This window comes from Mauremys reevesii, linkage group 1 (assembly GCF_016161935.1).
Source record: "Mauremys reevesii isolate NIE-2019 linkage group 1, ASM1616193v1, whole genome shotgun sequence".
Taxonomy (NCBI): Eukaryota; Metazoa; Chordata; order Testudines; family Geoemydidae; genus Mauremys; species Mauremys reevesii.
The window spans coordinates 274707461-274731554 of NC_052623.1; the positions used below are offsets into that span (position 1 = coordinate 274707461).

Below are 24094 nucleotides of genomic sequence, written 5' to 3' on the forward strand. Positions count from 1 at the left end.
AGAAATTTCAAAGTTTCACATACTTTCTCTGAAATTCAGAGCTTTTAAATTCATTGTTCACTTGTGTATAACCTTCATTTCTCCAACCTGGACTTTTTCATGATAGCTATAGATTGGCCCAGTAAAAGTTCCTTTGACCCCAATCTACCACCCTAGCCTTTTGCAGAACTGACTGTTAATTATTCCCATTAAAGGACACTGCCAACTTGATTTTCAAACAGAGAGCAATGCAATTTCAAGTACAACACTTAAGTCCCTCTGCCAATGTTTGTGGTTTACAATGACATGTTACTATAGGCAGGCCAATACAAACAACTGGAAAACTGACTACATAGGAGAAACAGTGAAATCATTACTCACACAGCCCTGTAAAAACAAAGTGTGTAAATACACCGCTACCTCAATATAACACCGCCTGATATAACATGAATTTGGATATAACGCGGTAAAGCAGTGCTCCGGGGAGGTGGGGCTGCACACTCTGGTGGATCCAAAGCAAGTTCAATATAACACGGTTTCACCTATAACGTGGTAAGATTTTTTGGCTCCCAAGGACAGTGTTATATCGAGGTAGAGGTGTAGTTTTTTCTCTAATCCTTTAGTTGTTATGATCTCAGATGTTACATATAACAATAGTAAGTGTACAGTTTTCAGATGGAAGTCTTTCAGACCATTGCTCTTGTCCACTTATTTCCTGAGGGTGTGTCCCAATGCCTTCTTTCATTTATATTGACCCATTTAAGGTGGATATAGGGTAGAGGAAACAGCAGAAAGATTTCTGGGAGTGATCTCTCTCCTGGTCAGTCTTTATTACTGGTGGTGAGAGGGTTTAGCTGCTGTGTACCTCTGTAGACAAAAATTTCAATCTGTAATTTAAAAAGTTTGCTATATATTGTCGTCAGACGCCGCCGGTGTGGTGCTCTGCTCTATTCAATGATAAGTCGGCTGCGTGTATGTGTGTTCTCCCTGTGTGCTGTCCCAGCTATGCGCAGATAGCTGGAATAGCAGCTCTCGAGTGAACTGCCCAACGACCACAGACTCTAATAAGGTACGAAAGCACCCGGCAGGTTTATTGTCAAACGAAGCACAGTAATAGTTTCGCGCAGACTCTACAGGACATACTACAAATATGTGCCCCCTGACAATGGACTGGCTCAGTCAGTGGCGGGATTTGCCTCTGCCCCCTAGGCCAGACAAAGACGTCCACTCAGGGATGCATTCTTATACACCGGTACAAACAGGTTTCACATCACTGAACGCACTGAGGTACAGCCCCTCGATGCATTAGGGTGTTGCCTTTCTCATGGTGCTGATTGGTTCAAACAAATAAGTCTATCCATCATACTGTATTCATCGTATTGTCCTTTCGTATTGTCTATTCATCATCTATCCAGTGTATTGTTCTTTCATATTGTCTATCCATCATATTGTCCTTTTATACTGTCTTTAGGCTAGGTCTGCCTTGTCATCTGTGTGGGTATGCCCTGGCATACTTTCAGAGCAGGGCCTGCCTCTGGCTCACAGCCAAACTTTGCTTTATGTTAGCAATGTCTTGACCATAGATTCATAGACTCTAGGACTGGAAGGGACCTCGAGAGGTCATCGAGTCCAGTCCCCTGCCCTCATGGCAGGACCAAATACTGTCTAGACCATCCACCATTACTTCAATTCAGGCCTCAGGCCTCGTGCCGGGCCTCTGATACCAAGGGTTTATGTCTCAGGGCCTCATCTTACTACATATATACTGGGTTATTCAGATTTTATTTTAAATTGTTTGTTTACAAATGTACTTTTTTCTTCTGGGTAGTATTCGCTGGGAACTCTGGAGTGACCAACAATTTAATTACATTATTCTTGAAATTTTTTAAAGGTATCTTTATCATGGCAACAGCAATCCTGAACTGGCTTTTGAAAGTGCCAAGATCCTCTGTTGCATTTCTTGTAACTCCAACATTCAGATAAAGCTAGTAGGAGATTTCACACATGATCAGGTAACCACCATTCTGTTTGAATTTGGGGGGAGAAAGTAGTGATGGGAAAACAGTATTTTTACTACTTATTAAAAACAAACCTAGATTATATGTGGTAAGGCTACATAATGCCTTGTCTCTACAAAAGAACAGATTATTTTTCCATAGCACCATAAAGATTGGCTACTTATTCATGGCATTACATTTTTAATGTAATGCCATGACATTGATAAGAAGAGGATGATAAGAAGAGGACAGTTTTGTATGACATACTAACCCTTTTCTTTGGTTAGACTGTCCTCCCTAGGGGAGGTGAATGTAGCATATTTTTAAGACACGAGAGTTTAAAATATTATTTATCATGTGGCTTACCAGTTGACCTATGCTTAGAACAGTTAAGACCCCAATAATTAATGCTCCCTAGTTTGATCACATTTTTGTCAGTGAAATTTACACCTGTGTGTGAAACTATAAAATTTCATTTTTTTTAAAACATCTTGTATGTAAATCAGTGTTTTATCTTCACCAAACTTCTCTCTGTTTTTCATTCCCAACCTTCCATTTCTGAATCCAGAGTATAAGCCAAAAGCTGATGGCTGGGTTTGTGGAGTGTTTGGACAATGAAGATGCAGAGGAATTAATTAATCCAGAAGATGGTATGTGACTGGTCACATTTTATTTATATGATTATCTTTTGTGTAAATTCAAATTGCTGAAAGCGAGCTAAGGAAATACATGCAAGTACAGCTTTCAAATTACTGAGCAAGTAAACCCTGGAACTGTTATGGGTTTGGCACCACAATTGCACAGAGGGCCCCATAGTTGCATGAAGAGTATTCTTCATTTATTTTAAATTAGGAAGATATCGTAAGAACAACCTATTCAAAATCAAACCAGTTCTTGAGAGAAAAATTATAAATTGCTCTGGACAAATTGTGTAGGATTATATTCAATAGTTATTTGGAATTAATTCCTGGAAATTTCTAGAGTAATCTGAGTTTTACCCGTAGTTTTCTTTTATTTGGTTTGTATGTTGTGGCTAGGGAAGGCCGTGCAGTACTTACATTATCTTCATTTCAGTTTTCATCTGGCCTTTTTTCACTTTCTAATAAGATCTGGAATCTGAAAAGAAGCAGTCTCGGATCCACCATGAAACAAAAATCCACATCCTGAACCTTCTCATCACCTCTCTGGAGTGCAGTCCACCTAACCTGGCCCTGTACTTTTTGGGGTTTGAACTGAAGAAACCTGTCAGCACCACAAATCTGCAAGACCCAGGTATATGTATGAAAAGGGGATCTAGTGTTTATCTAGCTTTTGTATCAGTGTTGAGACAATGTATTGGAAAGCTCAGTGGAAAAAATCCTGATTCCTCGTTCATGACATCAAGGGAGATGGCCTTAATCTTAAAGAGTTGGATTTTAAAAGGTATATTGATACTCAAATACGAAGTGTAAGCTACCACAGGACACATTCTTTTACACAGTAAGGAGAACCTGGAGATATACAGATACTAATCTGGTTTGAACCAGTTATATCATGTAGAAGTTGGCCTTTCTTTCCTCAAGGTGATCTTTGGAAGAAGAAAGTGAATTTTTGCCTTGTAAGGTGTATAAAGAAGGCCTGTAAAGTGTGTTTGTGCATGGGTGGATTTTCTTTTATTTTTGTTTCTTAGAAACTTTTTAAAGTGTCAGGAATGGCAAGTCTCTGGTGTTTGACTTTGCTGGAAAACTGGGTGGGAGTTTGTCTGAATTTGTTAGCTTTCTCAGCTCTTAGTTGAAAGGGTTGTGAGTAGGGCTGTCAATCATAGTTAACTCATACGATTAACTAAAAAAAAATCAATAGTGATTAATGGCACTGTTAAACAATAGAATACCAATTGAAATTTATTAAGTATTTTTGGATGTTTTCTACATTTTCAAATACATTGATTTCAGTTACAACACAGAATACAAAGTGTACAGTGCTCACAATATTTATTTTTTTATTACAAATATTTGCACTGTAAAAAAACAAAATAAATTTTATTTTTCAATTCACCTAATGCAAGTACAGTAGTGCAATCTATTTATCATGAAAGTTGAACTTACTAATGTAGAATTATGTACAAAAAAACCCAAAACTGCATTCAAAAATAAAACAACGTAAAACTTTAGAGCCTACAAGTCCACTCAATCCTACTTCAGCCAATCACTCAGACAAACAAATTTGGTTAAAATTTGCAGGAGATAATGCTTCCCACTTCTTGTGTATAATGTCACCTGAAAGTGAGAACAGGCATTCGCATGGCACTTTTGTAGCCAGTGTTGCAAGGTATTTACATGTCAGATATGCAAAACATTCATATGCCCCTTCATTCTTTGGCCACCATTCCAGAGGACATGCTTCCATGCTGATGATGCCTGTTAAAAAAAATAATGCATTAATTACATTTGTGACTAAACTCCTTGGGGGGATAGTTGTATGTCTTCTGTTCTGTTTTTTACCTGCATTCTGCCATATAGTTAATCTCATAGCAGTCTTGGATGATGACCCAGCACATGTTCGTTTTAAGAACACTTTCACAGCAGATTTGACAAAACACAAAGAAGGTACCAATGTGAGATTTCTAAGGATAGCTACAGCACTCGACCTGAGGTTTAAGAATCTGAAGTGCCGTCCAAGATCTGAGAGGGACAAGGTGTGGAGCATGCTTTCAGAAGACTTAAAAGAACAACACTCATTAGATATGGAAACTACAGAACCTGAGCCACCAAAAAAAGAAAATCAACTTCTTCTCGTGGCATCTGACTCAGATGATGAAAATGAACATGTGTTGGTCCACTCTGCTTTGGATCATTATCGAGCAGAACCCATCATCAGGATGGACACGTCCTCTGGAATGGTGGTTTTAGCATGAAGGGACATACAAATTTTTAACGCATTTGGCACATAAATATCTTGCAACGCCGGCTACAAAAATGCAATGCAAACATCTGTTCTCACTTTCAGGTGACATTGTAAACAAGAAGCGGGCAGCATTATCTCCTACAAATTGTAACCAGACTTGTTTGTCTGAGTGGTTGGCTGAAGTAGGACTGAGTGGATTTGAAGGCGCTAAAATTTTATTGTTTTATTTTTGAATGCAGTTTTTTGTACATAATTCTACATTAGTAAGTTCAACTTTCATGATAAAGAGATTGCACTACCGTACTTGTATTAGGTGAATTGAAAAATACTCTTTTGGGTTTTTTTACAGTGCAAATACTTGTAATAAAAATAAATACAAAGTGAGCACTGTACACTTTGTATTCTGTGTTGTAATTGAAATAATATATTTGAAAATGTAGAAAACATCCAAAAATATTTAAATCAATGGTATTCTTATTAACAGTGCGATTTAATCGCGATTAATTTTTTTAATCACACGATTAATGGCGATTTTTTTTTAATCACTTGACAGCCCTAGTTGTGAGGTATATTTCTGAAAGACTTTTTCTTCCACCTCTTTTATAGAATGTTTTAGATAAATAGGTGTTAACTCCAAATAGGTTTTTAGTTGTCTTCATTGTCTGCAATAGGAGAAACTTTTCAATTTGATCTACACAATGGTAATTTAGCCTGTGCTTTTGTATGGCACTGAATGCTGGGCACAGAGGAAGAAATAGGAGCAGGTCTTGAATACAGTGAAAATGAATATGTTAAGATAGATGATTAGATTTAGAAGGAAGGACTATGTTCAGAACAAAGGCATTAGGGAAGTGGTGGTACTAATTATAGAAAAGCTGAGGGAATTCAGGTTTAGGTGATTAAGTGGAAAAAAAAGCAGAAGAATATATAGGAAATAGAGTGTTACCCTCCACTTGTAAGTTTAAGGGAAATGTTGGAAGACCCAAAACTAGATAGATAGATATCATACAAAACTATTTGATCAGCTGCAGTTTCCAAGGAAGTGCTTTAAGACAGACTGGAATGGAGAAAGACTCGAAGAGCCATCCCCATATAGATGGGACAAAGCCTTGAAGAAGAAACAAATATAAATACCTGTTTTAAATACTCTGAACAAAACTGAATACCCCTCCCAATCAGCTTGCAATTGCTTGATGTTGGATATAATCCCAGCAAACTTCCAGTTGTCCATAACCTTCCACGAAGAGTGGGGTGGATGGAACCTGAATTTTATAATATATGTGTGTGTGTGTGGGGGGGGGGGGAATAATAATAATAATGATTAAAAAAAAACCAACAAAAAATTCAGGCTGTCTTTATGCACCCAAAAGACATACAAAAGGAAACGAGTCCTTCTTTCCCCACTTACAGGTCACTTTTACTTGCTGACAATGGTTTGGCAGTTTCAAAATACGGTAGACTCTCATTAGTAGCAACATAGAATCATAGAGTATCAGGGTTGGAAGGGATCTCAGGAGGTCATCTAGTCCAACCCCCTGCTCAAAGCAGGACCAATCCCCAACTAAAACATCCCAGCCAGGACTTTGTCAAGCCTGACCTTAAAAACCTTTAAGGAAGGAGATTCCACCACCTCCCTAGGTAACCCATTCCAGTGCTTCACCACCCTCCAACCTAAACCTCCCCCACTGCAACTTGAGACCATTACTCCTTGTTCTGTCATCCGCTACCACTGAGAACAGTCTAGATCCATCCTCTTTGGAACCCCCTTTCAGGGAGTTGAAAGCTGCTGTCAAATCCCCCCTCACTCTTCTCTTCTGCAGACTCAGTAAGCCCAGTTCCCTCAGCCTCTCCTCATAAGTCATGTGCTCCAGCCCCCTAATCATTTTTGTTACCCTCCGCTGGACTCTTTCCAATTTTTCCACATCCTCCTTGTAGTGTGGGGCCCAAAACTGGACACAGTACTCCAGATGAGGCCTCACTAATGTCGAATAGAGGGGAACGATCATGTCCCTCGATCTGTTGGCAATGCCCCTACTCATAAATACCATTAGCCTTCTTGGCGGCAAGGGCACACTGTTGACTCATATCCAGCTTCTCATTCACTGTAACCCCTAGGTCCTTTTCTGCAGAACTTCTGCCTAACCATTCGGTCTCTAGTCTGTAGCAGTGCATGGGATTCTTCTGTTCTAAGTGCAGGACTCTGCACTTGTCCTTGTTGAACCTCATCAGGTTTCTTTTGGCTCAGTCCTCTTAATTTGTCTAGGTCCCTCTGTATCCTATCCCTACCCTCCAGCGTATCTACCACTCCTCCCAGTTTAGTGTCACATATCGGTGCCCTTTTGCTATCTTTCTCCTAAGTGGCTTTTGCTGTTATGGGGAGCATTGACATAGTAGGGAAAGTGTTGCTTGTATGTGGTGGTGGCTCTTTCAAGGTGTTGCCGCAAACAAGTGTCCACTATATAATAGCTTAACAATGGCCAGTTATGTAAATTACTTGCTCTTTTCCACAGGTAGCCTTACCAGGAAAGCTAGAGGCACTTAATATAGTAATCTTGAATGTCTCCATTCTGACCTAGGTGCAAAGTACTTTTACATCATTATGACATTAAGTAGATCTTCAATTTATTATGACAATCCACAAGTATTTATATGTTTGACTTTATAAAACTCGTTTAGCATTGAAAACGTTTATGGAGATTTCAGTCCAGGTGAACATTATATTTTTGGTTTAAGTAAATTGTGTTGAATCTGACTCTGGGATGGAAAACAATTTTTTCTGTGTTTTCTTCTGATGAGTGGAGATATTTAAAGAATGATTTTCAAGAGAATACTTGAATATATTTAGGATCTTTAAGTTTGTTTTATTTCAGTTCTTCTGGTAGGAACTGGTAGACCTGCATATCTGTGTGCGGCATCAGGGCCGGCGCAACCCATTAGGCGACCTAGGCAGTCACCTAGGGTGCTGACATTTGGGAGGCGGCGACCGCGGCGGCCGAACACCTGGCCGCCACGGTCATTGGCAGTATTTCAGGGGCGGGATCTTCCGCCACCTTTGTTGGGGGCGCCATTTTGGGGGCGGGATCTTCCGCCGCCTAGGGTGCCAAAAAGGCTGCCGGCACTCCTGTGCGGCAGTTAAACAAAACATTTCACATTGGGATTCTTATGATGCATTGCTCTCATAGCTTACGTTGTCATGTGAAATCCTTGCAGGAATTAAATTTCTTATCTCACTATAGAACGTTTATCATTATTTAGATACTATTCATCATTTTACAAGTTGGGTGATTATCATGCCATAGATTAACAAATATAATTATTGATGATTCCTGCCCACCCTACTCATCAACCAGATTCTGAAACACTACAGGCATGGAGCTTTCTCTGTTCATCATTTGAAGGAGATAGTGATTAAAAAAAGAATGAAAAGAAAGGGCTCCATTTTCATGTTGAATCATTTTTTCTTGGTTAGAGTGCAAGTTTAACCATGTAAATTTCATGATATAATCAATGGAAGACAAGAGTATTAATCTCTTCTTTCAATTGAGTATTGACCAATAATTTCAAAGCTTGGTAGAGAGCAGGAGTCCAGAATTGTTACCTGGTTTATCAAGAATATGAAAAAAACTTATTGAATTCACTGTTGTTTTTTAATAGAATTGAAGAAAAAGGGTCATAAATAAACTGCTTGACAGATATGGGACTATTTGTTCTCTCTCTTTACTAACGCAAAAAAAAAAAGTGTGTCAAACAGTTTCTTATGAATTTTAATAAGGTGCAATTCCCACTTCTGTTTATATTACCATACTGAAATCTCTGCCAGATTTTGTGAAGCTGATGCGTGGAACACAGCTGTGTGTGCAGTGCACGGTCTGTGTGAAGGATCTAGTTTCTATAATGGTGTCTATGTAACTATGCATGTTAATGATATTTATGAAAGTCAACCAGTGCTAAACAAAAATAATTAATCTTCTGTTTTAAGGTGTCTTGGGTTGCCCACGAACTTGCCTTCATGCTATTTTGAACATACTGGAGAAAGGTACTGAAATGAGGACGGGCCCTACAGCAGTGCAAGAATCTCCCCATCTTGCAGAACTGTGTTATCAGGTATTGTATACAGAATATTTCCTGTTGGCAGAATCTGAAACAGGGTTTACCACTTCTTGGTTAGTAATGAGCACGGAGGTGGTTGTGATTTGATACAGGTTTTTGTTCCAAATGTTTATGCTACATTTTTTTACATACTAAAACATTTACTCCTCTACCCTTCAGTATGTAAAAATCGATTACTGTGCATTTACAATATAACGAATCTGAAATCACGCTAAAGTTAGTAAATGGATTCTCTTTTTATAAAACAACCTTTGCTTTGTGTTTCTGCTACTAATGTGTGGCTGGTTAATTAAACAAGGAGTGTGTTGTTCTATTTTTGCACCATCAATTGTTTGCCTAGAGAATAAAAATTATGAGTAATCCTTACTTGTAAAGAACTCTCAAAATCTAGTGTGGAGTGTCTCCCCTTAACTTTGCATCAGTGACAAATAATTGTATTCTAAATGGACATAATTTAATTGGGCATGTATGCATCATTCATGAGCTAGGCGCCTTGCATATAAAATCAAATCAGGTTATAAAAATATAAATAAATCAACATGTCATGCTAAAAGCCTTTCGAAATAAAAATGTCTTCAAATGGAATTCTTTCAAATTGGTTCTAAAGTCAGGAAGGAAGACATGCCACAGAAGGAAAGTGACATGGAGTATATTTCCTTCCTTTGGTGGATCCAAGGATTGAGAAGCCTCCATGCTTTCCCAGCTAAGAGAACAGGATGGTGCCACAGCATGTATGAATAGAAGCTAATCATCTACCTATTCATCTAGTCCTTCAATGGTGTGACAATCTGTTGTTTGATATAAGTGATTTATTCAGTCTTAGAGTAGACCAATGGGATGTTTGTTTTAAACACAGACACAGTATTAGTTAATTCATATATTTTTGAGTGTATCTTATTTTTCTTTTGACTTGGTGTCTTTTTAAATTTGGAACAGAAATTAAAATCTTATTTTTATTCCGATTATCAGGTGATCTATCAGTTGTGTGCATGCTCAGATACATCAGGTCCAACTATGAGATATTTGAGGACCAGCCAGGATTTCTTATTCTCTCAGTTGCAGCATTTGCCATTTTCTATCAAAGGTAAAAAAAAAAAAATTATTTAGAAGAAAAATTCATGTTAATTTAAAATTGTTTATCCCTTTGATACTGGGAGGCATCAAGGTTCTAGGTGAGTTCTTGATTGAACGGATTTAATCCAGCCTGTCTGCTAATTTGTTGATTTAGCAAAGTAATCTCCTTGGATTTACTAATCTGAAATCCAAACTGTAATTGTAAAAGCTGTTGTATACCATCATATCAAATTAGCAGACTGAGTAGGCATGGGTGAGAGGGGACATGGAAGAGAGAGACACATTTCAAGATACACTTTTTTTTCTCAAAATATTTTATTATTGTGGTTTGCAATTCATCCCTATTTACTTTGTGAATCCCACAAAAGTCTAGAGTATTTGTAAGTTTCACTTCCATTACAAATTTGTTTAGATTCTACTATGGAATTTTACGTTTTGAAAAGTGGGGACGGCTTTCGGCTCTAGGTAGAGCCAGGGAAGTGAAGAATTGTTGGTTGCACCAGGCCAAGTATAAATGTTATGAAGGGCTTCCTTGTTATGAATAATTGGCTGAGATTATTTCTAATGCTGGCATTAATTTTTGAATAATTAATAGGTGCATTTTAATGTTTCTAAAGATATTTCTCAGCTGTAATATAATGAAAATAAGTTTAAAAATTAATTGGATGTAACAAAGGCTGGTCTAGGTGATGCAATGTATTAATTTACTATTTGTTAGTAAATGTGTATATAGTGCCATGACTTTGGATAATCCTTTACAGAGATTAAAAAACAGTGTCTATCTCAAAGATTTTACAGTCCTAAATTAGATGAACATGACGATTTCTGGAGGTGACAGTTCAAGTCTGGTTAAGTTTGACTAATGGCAATGTGTAGTGTACAGGCATTACATGTGTAGCTACATGCCGCAATGAAAGGTTCCAGCAGCAGGGAGGCTGTGGGAAAAGGCTCCGACAGCTTCTCCCTGCTGGAGCCTTTCCCCTCTGCCTTCCCTCTCCTGGAGCCTTTCTTTACTGTTTTCCCCCTTGACAGAGCCTATCCCTGCTGCCAGAGCCTTTCACATTGTGGCAGGGAAAGGCTCTGGCAATCCAGAGGCAGTGGGACACTACAGATGTGGGAGGCACTGCTTGGGGTTATAGAGAGCCCATGTAGGGTATATATCTATGGGATTCAGGCACGTAGGGTGCTCTGCTCTACTTCTCTACTCATCTAAGCCATACCTCACCATCTACACTGCTGTTTACACCCATGCTAACTAGGTGTCTAGTGTCTGCTCTACATGCCGCTGCAAGTGTAGACTTAGGCTGAGTACATTCTATCTCAGCTGAGTGCCTAGTTGATATTCATTCAGATCATAAAGGCACCATAATTGATCAGAATTGACCCTCTTTGCTCAGAAAAGGCAGAGTACTGTGCAATGTAGATGGTGCTGCAAGTTAAGACTGAGAATAATTCTCAGGTACATCATGTGTGACGACCGCACACTGCAACTATTCCTGGCGTTGGACAGTTCTGTCAGTCCTTAGCTTTCATGAGCAAGAAGTAAGGAAACAATTTAGCCAGGTTCAATTAAGTTGAAAATCACTTCTCTCACATGCATCATCCAAAAAACCCCACCCAAACAAAAAACAATTTTCTTGTAATATGGAGCATTATTTTTACTCAGCTGTGTGATTCCTTCTGTACCTCCCTTACCTAGAACATGAGATTTCAGCACTAAACCAGATGTCTTGGCTGATGAAAACTGCATCTATAGAACTGCGTGTGACATCCCTGAACCGCCAGCGTTCCCACACACAGAGACTCTTGCATCTGCTGCTGGATGACATGCCTGTAAAACCTTACTTAGGTAAAATGGGGTATGTTTTGGGGGAGAATAGGGAAACCATGACTTGAACTAGTGAGAGAGTCCTCTTTCCTTACTTAAATTACTCCTCTTTTATATACATACACATTTTAGTTCTTGTCTAATATTTGAAAACCTTTCTGGTATTAGGTTTGGTATTGGCACTACGGGAGTGAGGAATGTGGACTGCATGTATGGAACACAGGATTATACTCTTTCTTCCTTTCATTCTTTTTTTGTTTGGCTGTTGGGTTGTTTTGAAATGTCTCTGTAAAGTATTCTACAGACATTACCTCTCCAACCTGGAGAGAATCATTAGCTACCAGCGAACAGACAATAACTGTTTTCACTTTCTACCATCCTGGTCTGGATTTGAACCAGTGACCTAAAAGTGAGAAATTGACTGGTTGGCAGTCGTGTCATGTGCCCTTTCAGGCTTGGTCAAATTGTTTATATATTTTTTCTATCTTTAGTTTTCTCACTTATTGTATTTCAATACCCTTAGCTGATGGTGAAGGAGGAATGGAAGATGAAAGTCGATCAATCAGTGCGTTTCTTCACATTGACACTGCCTCCAAAGGTAAATGCTGTGGAGATTCATTATTTCTTAATAAGCATTTTCTACTGATGAACAGGAAAGGCTGCCTCTAGCAGATCTATTTTAGCATGAAAAATGGCAGACATAAGCAACAGCAACAACTACATTATGCAGAACACTATTATCTAGCATGAAATAATGGATTTTAGAAAGCAAGTGAGTTTTATAATGAGGGAAAAGTACTGGAACGGGAGAAGAGGGCAAAAGGCAAGAGGAGGCAGTCCATAAGTGAACTGGCACAGTAACCATTTTGAGACTTACTGTGACACACCCCTAAATAGTATCATTAAGTTTCTGTGACTGAAAATATTTGCATTTGTGTTCAAGGAAAAAAAAAATTTTTTTAAACGTAGGTGACTAAAGTTGAACTCCTAAATCCATGTCAGGCATCCAAAAGTTGCTGCAAGTTCTCTTCACCTCTGAAAATCAGGCTGTTTTTATTTAGGAGCTGCATTTTAGACACCTGAAAATTTTGGCGTATGTGCGTATATAAAATGAGAAATAACGTTGTAGAAATGAGTTAATCTAATCTAAATCATAAAAACCAAAAATCTATTCGGTTAACTGATTCATAGTCTTAGCTGCTCAGAAAGCTCTTACTGTGAGGCTTGTTAAAGGGAAGAATTGTATTTATAAATGTCAGTTAAGGTCCCAGTAGGTCCTTGGTATTTCTGAATAGGATAATAGTTCATTTTTTTCCACAGTACGCAGGAAGATCTTGAGTATTCTGGATTCCATTGACTTCAGTCAGGAGATCCCTGAACCTTTGCAACTGGATTTTTTTGACCGTGCTCAGATTGAGCTGGTCATTGCTAACTGTGAGCACAAGAATGCACGTGGGCAAGTTATCTGCAACGTCAAGGTAAGCAGTGTTTGGAGAGTGCTGTCTCAAGATAAGCAAGGTGTCTAAAATTTGATTTGGTAATTTAAAAAAAATGGCTGTTGGGGTTTAGGTTCTGTTATTACTGGTCATTGTACACACTGATAGTGCCCCTGGCCCCCCTTGTCGGGATTTGCCTTCCCAATGAGGTTCAGATAATGGACACTTAAACTAAAAATATCTTTATTAGTTCAAAGGCTGATCCAGCTCAGTAGCACGTTACAAGCATGCAACAATTGGCAATTAACTTATTATCTATCCCCTCCTAACTACTATGGGCTGCAATCAGTTACAGTCGGGCCAGGAGCAGAACCATCACTTCTACCAAGTGCTCCAGAGTCTTGATTACCTATGGACCTTCTGAGCAACTTCACCTGCTATTGTTGTTCCCCTTTTATTATAGAGTAGAAAGTTCCGAAGCACTCAGAACTTGTTTTAACTGGATCTGGTTTCTACTCTTGCTGCTTCTCCTTCATTAGCTCAGACACAGGCCAAACAAGTTTTGTCTAGCAACTACTTACATCACTACAATTGCCTTGTTGTTATATTAAGAGCCATTAGGTTTACCTCCTCTTACAGATCCAAACCTGTTGTTCCTTCTCCTCAACAAAGAGTTCAGCTATTTCAATATGTGTGAACACAGTTATTTTGACTGTTTTTAGTTGGATGTTTTGTCTTGTGAGCTACTTAAACTTAAACCTGATTTTCTTTTTAATGTCCATATAGAGCTATTGGTCCTCCATCTGTGTTATACTGACGATGGATGCTCTCAGGAGAGTTTTTGTGCTGTACAATGTTTTTCCATTTTAAACTCCCTCTTCCCCCAAATTTTATTAATAATGTGACTTAAATTGTCACTTATTTATATACTTATGTATTGGATTAGCATGCAAAGGCTGCAGTCAGGATCATGGTTCCATTGTGCTGGGTGTTGTATGAACATATAGGAAGACCCAATTCCTGCCTTGAAGACTTTAAAGTCTGTAAGACAAAGAGCAGATAAAGGGTTGGTGAAAGGATACGACATATAAGCAGTTATCTGGGTGTTGGTAAGAACTTGGCCATGTTGGTACGAGGTTGTTCCGTGTCTTTTAAAATATAATTGTTTTAAAAATCTTTAGGACTTTTTTTGGAGTGGGGAGCAGTTGGAATTGAAGTGGGAAGAGGAAGGGATTGTGGGACTAAGGGGGGTGGATTAAAGAAGAGGAAAACTGTTAGGGAAAAGGAGAGTGGGAAGTGAGGAGAGGAGGGTGTGAAGCACAATGGATAGAGAGAGTGAAGTTGGGCAGTTGAAGGGCTGCAATAATAGAAGAGGGGTGAGATAAGGGGGGACATGCAAAATCAAGGAAACTAAGGCCATGTCTACACTTACCGGGGATTGCTGCTGCTGTGATCGATGCAGTGGGGGTTCATTTAGTGGGTCTAGTGAAGACCTGCTAAATCGACTGCAAAGCGCTCTCCTGTCGACTCCGGTACTCCACCGGAATGAGAGGAGTAAGGTAAATCAACAGGAGTAAGGTAAATCATCTCCTGTTAATGCAGCGTGGTGTAGACACTGCAGTAAGTCGACCTAAGCTCTGTTGACTCCAACTACATTATTCCCGTAGCTGGAGTAGCATAATTTAGGTCGACTTACCCTGGTAGTGTAGACAAGGCCTAAGTATGCAGCTGTCTCCTAAGCTGAATACACTATCCTTATGTGTTGCAAACATTTCCAGACAGCAGGGAAGTTCACAATCTAGACACAGCAGTATTTAGGCATACTTTCTTTCTATTAGTTTGATTTTTTTTTCCTGCTCTTTCAATTCCAGTATCTTCACAGAGTTCTGGTTGCAGAAGTTAATGCCCTTCCAGGAATGGCAGCCATAGGACAGAGACCCTTACTTATGGAGGTAAGTTTAGTCAAAATAATCTAGGGCTTGTCTTGGTAGAGAGTTAGTATGTGTCAAGATGGGGTGTAAATCTACAGCACACTAGATTGCTGTGCACTAATTGTGTGGAATCTGCTTCCATGCACTGAAAGTTCCCTTGTGTGCTTTGACCTACTGATGTTCGAAATGGGAGAAGGTCAAAGCACATGAGGGAACTTTTAATGCCTGGTAGCAGGGTCCATATAGCACTGTAGATTTACACCCTGCTTGGAAAAGTCCCTAGTCCCATTGAATTGAATGAACAATTCCATTGCTTTTTCTGATAGACTAAAGATATTTAAGTGGTTTATTTTTTTCAAAGACTATGACCAAAAAGTAAGACAAGCCACCTGCAGTCTGTCATCATTTTCTTGTGCTATATAATCTAACTAAAATTTCCTTTTCTTGGGAGTCCAGGAGATCAACACAATTCTGCAGTATGTGGTGGAGCGGAACAAGCTGCTGCAGTGTCTCCATGCAAAGCGGCATGCACTGGAGTCCTGGAGACAGCTGGTGGAAATTATACTGACTGCCTGCCCACAAGACCTTATACAGGCTGAAGACAGGCAGCTGATTATCCGGGACCTCTTACAAGATGTGCATGACAAGGTAATGCTGTTTTGGAAAGCAACCATCTTTTTGAACTGTAGTGGTACTTGATTTTGCATTAAAGGGAAAATTTCATCTTTTTACCATTTTACAAAACACCTACTGGGCTGGGTTCATATTCTAGTTTTCCTCCGTCACTATCACTATGCTAGCAAAAATTCATGTGCTATGGAGAGAGGGAATGCTTTGTATCATTCATTAAAAACTATGTTGACTATAGAACAACTTGTTGACAAACGCCAAAGAGGTTCCAGTCTGATTATGAAATCTAGAAAGACAGTAACTGGTAGGAATGTGATAAAAGGAAAAAAAATCCTCATAGTGGACCCCCACCAGGGAAAAACAAATACCTCAGATGTTAATTTAGTCCATTTGGATGATTAGCTGCATATTCCATTTTTGGTTTCTTGGGGAGAAAAAAAAATTTCACATGCAAATGCAAAAATTTGATTTTACAGTAGGGAGGGACTTTTAAAAATGTGGATTGTTTTGTAACTAAAATCTGTTGGGTTGTTTTACCACTGAATTGTTTCAGTAATTTGTGACTAACTGGACAACTAGCCACTACCATTACTGTCTATCCAGGCCAGTGTTTGACGAGGAATATTGTGGTTGTCAGAGCTTTGAAGTATTAAAACTTTATTTTTGGTTTTCTTGCAGACACCTATATTTCTGACATGTCATACACAATCATTTTATTAGGTGTCCTATTTATGGAGAAATTTGTAGCAGAATTTTAGAAAAAAAATTATTCTCATTTTTGTCCAGATAAAAATACAGATTGTCTGATTTTACCACATTTTCCATCTGTTTGGTAGGAATTGTTTTGAAGAAAAATTGTATGAGTCTTTTTTTAAAATTCCCAATATGTTTGTTACAGTAATGGAAATGTAAGGGAGGCTTACCATGGCCAAAGCACACTGAATTCACCAAGTTTTTGGAGATGAACAGCTAAACCATCTGCTTCTTTGAAATGTACATATTATCGGTTGTGTGAAGATCAATTTTTTTTTAACTAAAGCTTTTATTAACTTTGGCAAATGAATAATTTGTACCAGTTTGCAAAGACAACAAAGAAATAATTGTGCCAAGTCATTTTATATATATAAAAAGGCAAGTTAGGAAAAGAACTTTAGTTGCAAAGGGTATTTATATAAACAGGTAACTCAGAAGATAATTTTACCATTTAAATGGTCAAATGAAACGAGATTTTTTTTTTTTAGCTATTGAAATGTAACATGGCTGAATTGTTCGTTCTCTAACTTGTTTGTTTATATGTGAAATATTTAAAATCAGGCTTTAATACATCCACTACACTCTTCTCCCTCTGTTTTCCCTGCCCAAATACAAGTGTCATTATGTTTGTAGTTTGGGGGAGTGAGAACCAAAAGGCTAATAGTCTAGTCCAAAATATTATATTACACTATTTCTGAAAAAAGACACTGTGTTCAGGTATTGATTTATTTTGTATAGAAAATCTTCTATTTCTAATTTGGTGAAATAAAAATGTCAAATAATGTAACATTCTTGCATCCGAAGAAGTGGGTATTCACCCACGAAAGCTCATGCTGGAAAACGTCTGTTAGTCTATAAGGTGCCACAGGATTCTTTGCTGCTTTTACAGATCCAGACTAACACGGCTACCCCTCTGATACTTCACATTATGATGTGTTCCTTTTGCTTGCAGAAATTATGTAGATGTGGGCAGCTGAATAAGTGGTCTGGTACCTCCTGAAATCATATATGTTCTCTTTTTTCCCCCGTCCTCTTAAGATCCTGGATGATGATGCAGCTCAGGAGTTAATGCCCGTGGTGGCAGGGGCTGTGTTTACCCTTACTGCCCACCTTAGCCAGTCTGTGCGCACTGAGCAAAAGCGGCCACTTGCAGTCCCTGTACCTGGACACTCCCAGTATTTCTTGATGCTAGATGGTTCTTTCACCTCATCACCTGGTTCAGAGGGCATATCTGTGGGTTTTGCTTCCATTGGTGACTCTTCCCTCCATATCATCTTAAAAAAACTACTGGATTTCATTTTGAAAACAGGTATGCCGGTAAAAGTATAAAACAGTTGCACTGTCTGTGAGTGGATTCTAACATACTGAGACTGCATAAATGCACCATGAACCCCCGTTAAATCACTAGATTGAACTTCTTTATGATATTAATACAGGTGCACCTTTCAGAGTTACCTTTATAGACATCCTGTAAGTTATGTTACTCTGAGGAGACAGTTACTTAGCATGCTATCCTGAAAATCAGAAGAGAGAGAGAGAGAGAGAGAGAGTTTGAGAGTGTGTGTGTGTGTATTGAATATTGCAGTGGTTATAGCTTATCAGACAAGACCTTGCTTTGCCAAACTCATTCTCATAACCCTGGATCAGTACACCAAAGGCAAAGCTCTCGTATAAGAAAACATAATTTTTCATTTGTTTTTCTACTGCCAGCACACTAGCATTGTGAAGATAAATTAAGTGAGAGGCACAGATGGTATTAATAGAATAATGATTTGATTTATACCAATTTGTTCCATTACAAATAACTGTTTCCTATGACCAGGTGGTGGATTCCAACGAGTGAGAACACACCTGTATGGATCACTGCTTTATTACTTACAGATTGCCCAAAGACCAGATGAACCAGACACCTTAGAAGCAGGTAGGATACAATTGTGTTTTGAGAAAAAGAAGACCAATTGGGTAACAAACCCAGTGCTGTTCGTTATCCCACTGTGTTAGAATTAAGTCAGGACAGAGAATTGTCAACGGCCATTTCTAAGTGTTAATTCAAAATGTATTCTGTGCCATGAGTTTAGGATTTCCTGATATCAAGGACTAAAATATGTGATCCGTTATTCAGTGTCTATTTAACAAGTAATGATCCATAATTACAAATCTGTTAAAAGGGCTCAGGGCCAGTTGGAAATTATTAAATCTGTTAAAACTGTTGGAAGCTGTTGGTAAACATTCTTTGCACTCCTGCTTAGGCACTCTCTCAATGTTTCATTTGGACTACAGGAACCTCTTAATGCTCTTTTGCGCTGCTACTATTCCTCTAACTGAAGATGACTTGAAAGAAACTCGTTTTCAAAGCTAGTCAAGACTGCTCCTCAATCAACCAGCAGGGCTACTGGTGCCAGCTACACTTGTTCTGTTTAAGGGCTGAATTCTTTGCCTCTTCAGCATTCCTAGCCACTGCTGAATCTCAGAGCAAGGGATCAGGATCAGAAATCAAACTTGGATCTCATGCATGGTCATTCAGACTACCACCACTATGATTTTATTAGTGCTGGGAATTGCAGTGATTGAAAGTGTCAGTAAAATTGTTACAATTCCTTTACAGTTTATTGGTTGCTTTGGAAATAACTCTTTTCCACTGGATGCATCTTGTTTGCTTCCCTTAGGATTGATTGCTTTAACCTCAGTGAAAGTTTGTTAGGTTTAATTGAAAAAGTTTGCATATATACAAGGGCGCTGGAACAATTTTTATAGTGGGGGTGCTGTGAGCCATTGAACCAAACTGTAAATCCTGTATATCGGGGTAGGCAACCTATGGCATGCATGCCGAAGGCGGTACACGAGCTGATTTTTAGTGGCACTCTCACTTCCCAAGTCCTGGCCACCATTCCAGGGGGCTCTGCATTTTAATTTAATTTTAAATGAAGCTTCTTAAACATTTAATAAACCTTATTTACTTTACATACAACAATAGTTTAGTTATATATTATAGACTTAGAGAAAGAGACCTTCTAAAAACATTAAAATGTATTACTGGCACGAGAAACCTTAAATTAGAGTGAATAAATGAAGACTTAGCACACCACTTCTGAAAGGTTGCTGACCCCTGCTGTATATAATGCAGGAGTGGCCAACCTGAGCCTGAGAAGGAGCCAGAATTTACCAATGTACATTGCCAAAGAGCCACTGTAATACGTCAGCAGCCCCCCATCCACTCCCCTGAGCCTGCCGATAGCCCCCACAATCAGTGCCTACTTCCCCCGCCCACTGCAATCAGCTGTTTCACGTGTGCAGGAGGCTATGGGGGGAGGAAGGAGCGAGGGCATGGCAGGCTCTGGGGAAGGGCAGGAGCTTGGGGGAAGGGGTGGAGTGGGGGCAGGGCTTGGGGCAGAGCAGGGGGTTGAGCAGTGAGCACCCCCCAGCACACTGGAAAGTTAGCATCTATAGCTCCAGCCCTGGAATCAGTGCCTAGGTAAGGAGCCACATATTAACCTCTGAAGAGCTGCATGCGGCTCCAGAGCCACAGATTAGCCACCCCTGATATAATGGAAACCACTTCAAGCCAGAGGGGGACAGTAGCAACACACCCCTAGTTCCAGCACCTATGCATGTATATCTCTTTTATCCTACAGTAAGTTTTCCTGACCAGACCATCTGAGGGGAGGGGAGATATACATACATGTATACACACGCACCCCACTTGGATGTTCTGGACAGAGTAACTGATTTTAGGACCAAATTTATTTGTACAGGAACCTTTTCACTTCAACATAACCCCCTCCCCGCCCCCACACACACATATTTAGTGAGATTATATATAGATTGTGACTACTTTAATGTCCTGAAAGAAGTGGCTGCTGTTTTGCTGCCTCTAGGTTGCTGTTTTGCTGCATCAAACCACTTCATCCTTCTGCGTCTCCTTTAATTCTGTTTTTCATAGCCAAGAAAACAATGTGGGAACGTCTGACAGCTCCTGAAGATGCGTTCAGTAAACTGCAGCGAGAAAACATGGCAATTATTGAAAGCTACGGGGCTGCCCTCATGGAGGTGGTCTGTAGAGATGCCTGTGATGGTCATGAGATAGGCCGGGTAAGTGAATCTATTCCCTTGTAGCCTAAAGTGTGTGTGTGTTTTGTTTTTTTTAAAGCGATGCTTTTCAACTATTTCGGTAAACATTTGATAATTTTTTTATTGTAATTTGGTGAGTATTACAAATATCTATTGAAATTAAAAAAACCACTTGACAATTTAGATACTTAAAAAAAAAACCCAAAACATTATTTTGGTATGTTCCATTGAAAAGCAATGCGTGAACCCACCCTGCTAGCTGTGCAGAAGCAGGGCCATTGTTAGAGGACAAAGCATAGGACTGGAAGCTAGAACTTGCTGAATCCAATGTCTGGATCTGATATAGACCTGCTGTTTGGGCAAATCTCTTGATTTCCTTGTGTCCCTTTCCTTCCTTACTTCAAAACTGTGTTTAAAGATAGTTTCAGGTATTTCACTATCCTAACTTTTGTGATTTATACCATCACATTTTCAATTTTTTAAAACATTTCTCTTTTTCCTCTTGCTGTATGAAAGATCCACTCATCCACGGGAAGGAGTGAAATTGACGAGACAGGTAGTTTTGTCAAATGCGCCAGTAAACAAACTGAAGGGAGAAAATGTTTTCACATATTTTTTTCAGATATAGTGAGGTTACATGCTACTTGTAACAAGAGTAGACTAAAAAAACCAAAACAAATATTTTCAAGTAGATAAATGTCCCTGCACTGTTTGGAAGCATTTTGAAGATATTCTAAGTATTAGTTTTGCTAGATAGAGCAATAAACAACAAAAGGAGTCAAGTTGGTTTCCTCTATACTAAAAGTCCACAAACGTAGATGGTGCAATAACTTCCAAATAAAAGAACAGGTTAGTGTGTGGAGAAAAAAATATATATTCAGTTTTGTTAAGAGGTTTCTACAAACAATGGACCAAAATAAGGTCTGAATTTCAATGTATAAACATGTTGCCTGTCTCTAGGCATGTATTAAATCAATTAGCCAGAATGCTGAGATTTCTAATTATTTTTTTGTTTGTTTGTTATTTTTAGATGCTAGCACTGGCTTTACTTGATCGCATTGTCTCAGTAGACAAGCAGCAGCAATGGCTCTTGTATCTCTCCAACAGTGGCTACCTGAAGGTGCTTGTGGATAGCCTAGCAGATGATGACTTCACTCTTCAGAGCTTACTCACACCTCAGCCTCCTTTACTTAAAGCTCTTTACACCTATGAATCCAAAATGGTAAGAGCTCACCTGGGACTGTTTTCTTCACAAACGAAAGTTTCTTTCTTGAGCTTCACATTCTTGATAAGTGTGCATGTCCAGTTAACAGATTACACATTTAAAAACCATATGAGCCTTTCTGTTTCTTCAATATATGGTGTTTTCAACAACAGCAAAAATTGTTCTGCATATAGTAGATATGTTTTGGGATAGTGTTGAAAGCAAGGAGGGTGAGAACATTATATAACTGGAGGCTCACAGTAAGTTTGCATGACTTTTTTTCCCCCTGTTCCCTTCTGTACTCTAGGCATTCTTGACCAGAGTGGCTAAAATCCAACAGGGGGCATTAGAGTTGCTGAGGTCTGGAGTGATTGTGAGGCTTGCACAGTGTCAGGTATATGACATGCGACCAGAGATAGATCGTCACGGGTAGGTGTCCATAGAGTTGGTCCTTTTAACTGAATGCTAGACCATAAAACCCATTCTTGGAGGAGGCAAAAATCACTGACTTCTGTAGTCTTTCATCCTTGTGTCAAAAATGTTTTCTCTGTTTAACTTTTCAGTAGCTAAATTCAAGCTGTCTTGTTGGCATAGAAAATCCCGGTTTACCAGGCATAAAGGGGTAAATTATGGTACTTTCCAGTTGGCTCCAGGATATAAAGCCCTCTAGCTTATCTGATGCTGTGGAAAGTAGTCCATAATTTTTTAAACATAAATTAGTTTCTTCTAGTTTAGAACTGAAGTTGCTGAAATCTACAGCACTGAAAATTAGTGTAGTTTAAACCATTTTTCTATATATTGTAGACTTAATTTTTGAGGGATTGGAGGTGGTTTGAAGGGTGTGTTTAGAGCCCATATTTGATGCATTCTCTTCCTTCCTTCCTTCCTTCCATAACATACTGAACATACAATATTGAAGTAAAATTTAATTTCCAAGTTGTTACATGATATTTGTAATTATATGTGAGACAGCAACTCCGTGGAGTTGTACAGTATTGTTAAATTGGTTAATTAGAGTAACCTAGACATTGCCTAACTTTCCTGGCAGGGAGTTAATGTGTCTAATTATTTTTAAGGAGCTAGCAACCAGGAGCAGGAGCTCAGATGGCCAGTGTCTTTTGGGGGTGGGGACACAATGTGCAACTTTTGGTTGTGAGGTGGCGGGGGGAAGAAAAGGAATAACTTGTGTGTTTAGGAAAAAATCATCTTGACTAATTTCCAACTCTAATACTCACTTTAGATTTCCAAGCAATCTTTGCAACAAGAGCTAAAAAAATTTTTTTAAAAGGGATGGGTGGGCTTCAATAAGCACTGAGGTCTAAATATATCAGGTGGAGTTTACAAGACCTGTTGGAACCTGAAAGGAGTGTTTTAGAAGCCACTTGTTTTCAATGAGGACAAAGAAACATTGTTTTCTAGCTAGAGAATGGATGGGAAACTTCAGCTCTAAAGTAGCGTTCTGAGAAAGTTAAAAAGGGATCTTTGTGAAATTGGCCATATACTGGAGCCTTATAACTGCCTTAAATAAAGAGCTATTATTGAGTATTGTGATGTTTCCATGCCCTTTAGGGTACTTGTAAACTGTCTGTTTTTGTAGCCTCCAGTTTCCTTCAACTATTGATACTTTTCATCTTAAACCTCTTCAGAATGTTTGGAATGAGAGATCCCCCTGTCTTCATTCCTGCTCCTGTGGAGCGCTATCGACAGATTCTTCTCCCAGCCCTCCAGCTGTGCCAGGTGATCCTCACATCCAGCATGGCACAACATCTGCAGGCAGCTGGACAGGTAAACTAAGAGGCCAAGAATTATCTTCCGGTGTCCAGCATTGGTTGACGATACTGTTTGTTGCCAGATTATGTATAATATTTATTCTGTCAGTAACATTTTCTTTATAATGTCTGCACCCATATGAGAAATTGCACTAAAGTTCTTATAGTAATAATTCTGATTTTATTTATTAGATTACTATTCAATTTTTTCATCACTCATGTTTTCCTTCCTCCTTTTTGTGGTTCAGGTTTTGCAGTTTCTAATATCCCATTCAGATACTATCCAGGCGATCCTGCGGTGTCAAGATGTCAGTGCAGGATCACTTCAGGAACTAGCCTTTCTGACTGGAATAATCAGCAAAGCAGCTCTGCCTGGTAGGGTTATATCTTAGATTGCAAAAACTCCAATTTTGTTACACTTGTCTGACTTAG

The 24094-nt window shown here is 39.0% G+C and overlaps 1 protein-coding gene across 1 annotated transcript in view; it reads left to right on the plus strand.

The window, feature by feature from the left end:
• The window catches only part of NUP205 (nucleoporin 205), a 74413-nt gene that overhangs the window by 39852 nt on the left and 10467 nt on the right, over positions 1–24094 (plus strand). The window contains exons 19-35 of the mRNA XM_039494389.1: positions 1871–1991; positions 2545–2626; positions 3084–3248; positions 8839–8963; positions 9939–10053; positions 11743–11892; positions 12395–12469; positions 13192–13349; positions 15179–15259; positions 15695–15886; positions 17660–17930; positions 18444–18542; positions 20562–20710; positions 21720–21911; positions 22201–22322; positions 23540–23678; positions 23911–24037. Of these exons, the coding sequence (XP_039350323.1) occupies positions 1871–1991; positions 2545–2626; positions 3084–3248; positions 8839–8963; positions 9939–10053; positions 11743–11892; positions 12395–12469; positions 13192–13349; positions 15179–15259; positions 15695–15886; positions 17660–17930; positions 18444–18542; positions 20562–20710; positions 21720–21911; positions 22201–22322; positions 23540–23678; positions 23911–24037 (2363 nt within the window). The remainder of the gene's footprint in view (positions 1–1870; positions 1992–2544; positions 2627–3083; positions 3249–8838; positions 8964–9938; positions 10054–11742; positions 11893–12394; positions 12470–13191; positions 13350–15178; positions 15260–15694; positions 15887–17659; positions 17931–18443; positions 18543–20561; positions 20711–21719; positions 21912–22200; positions 22323–23539; positions 23679–23910; positions 24038–24094) is intronic.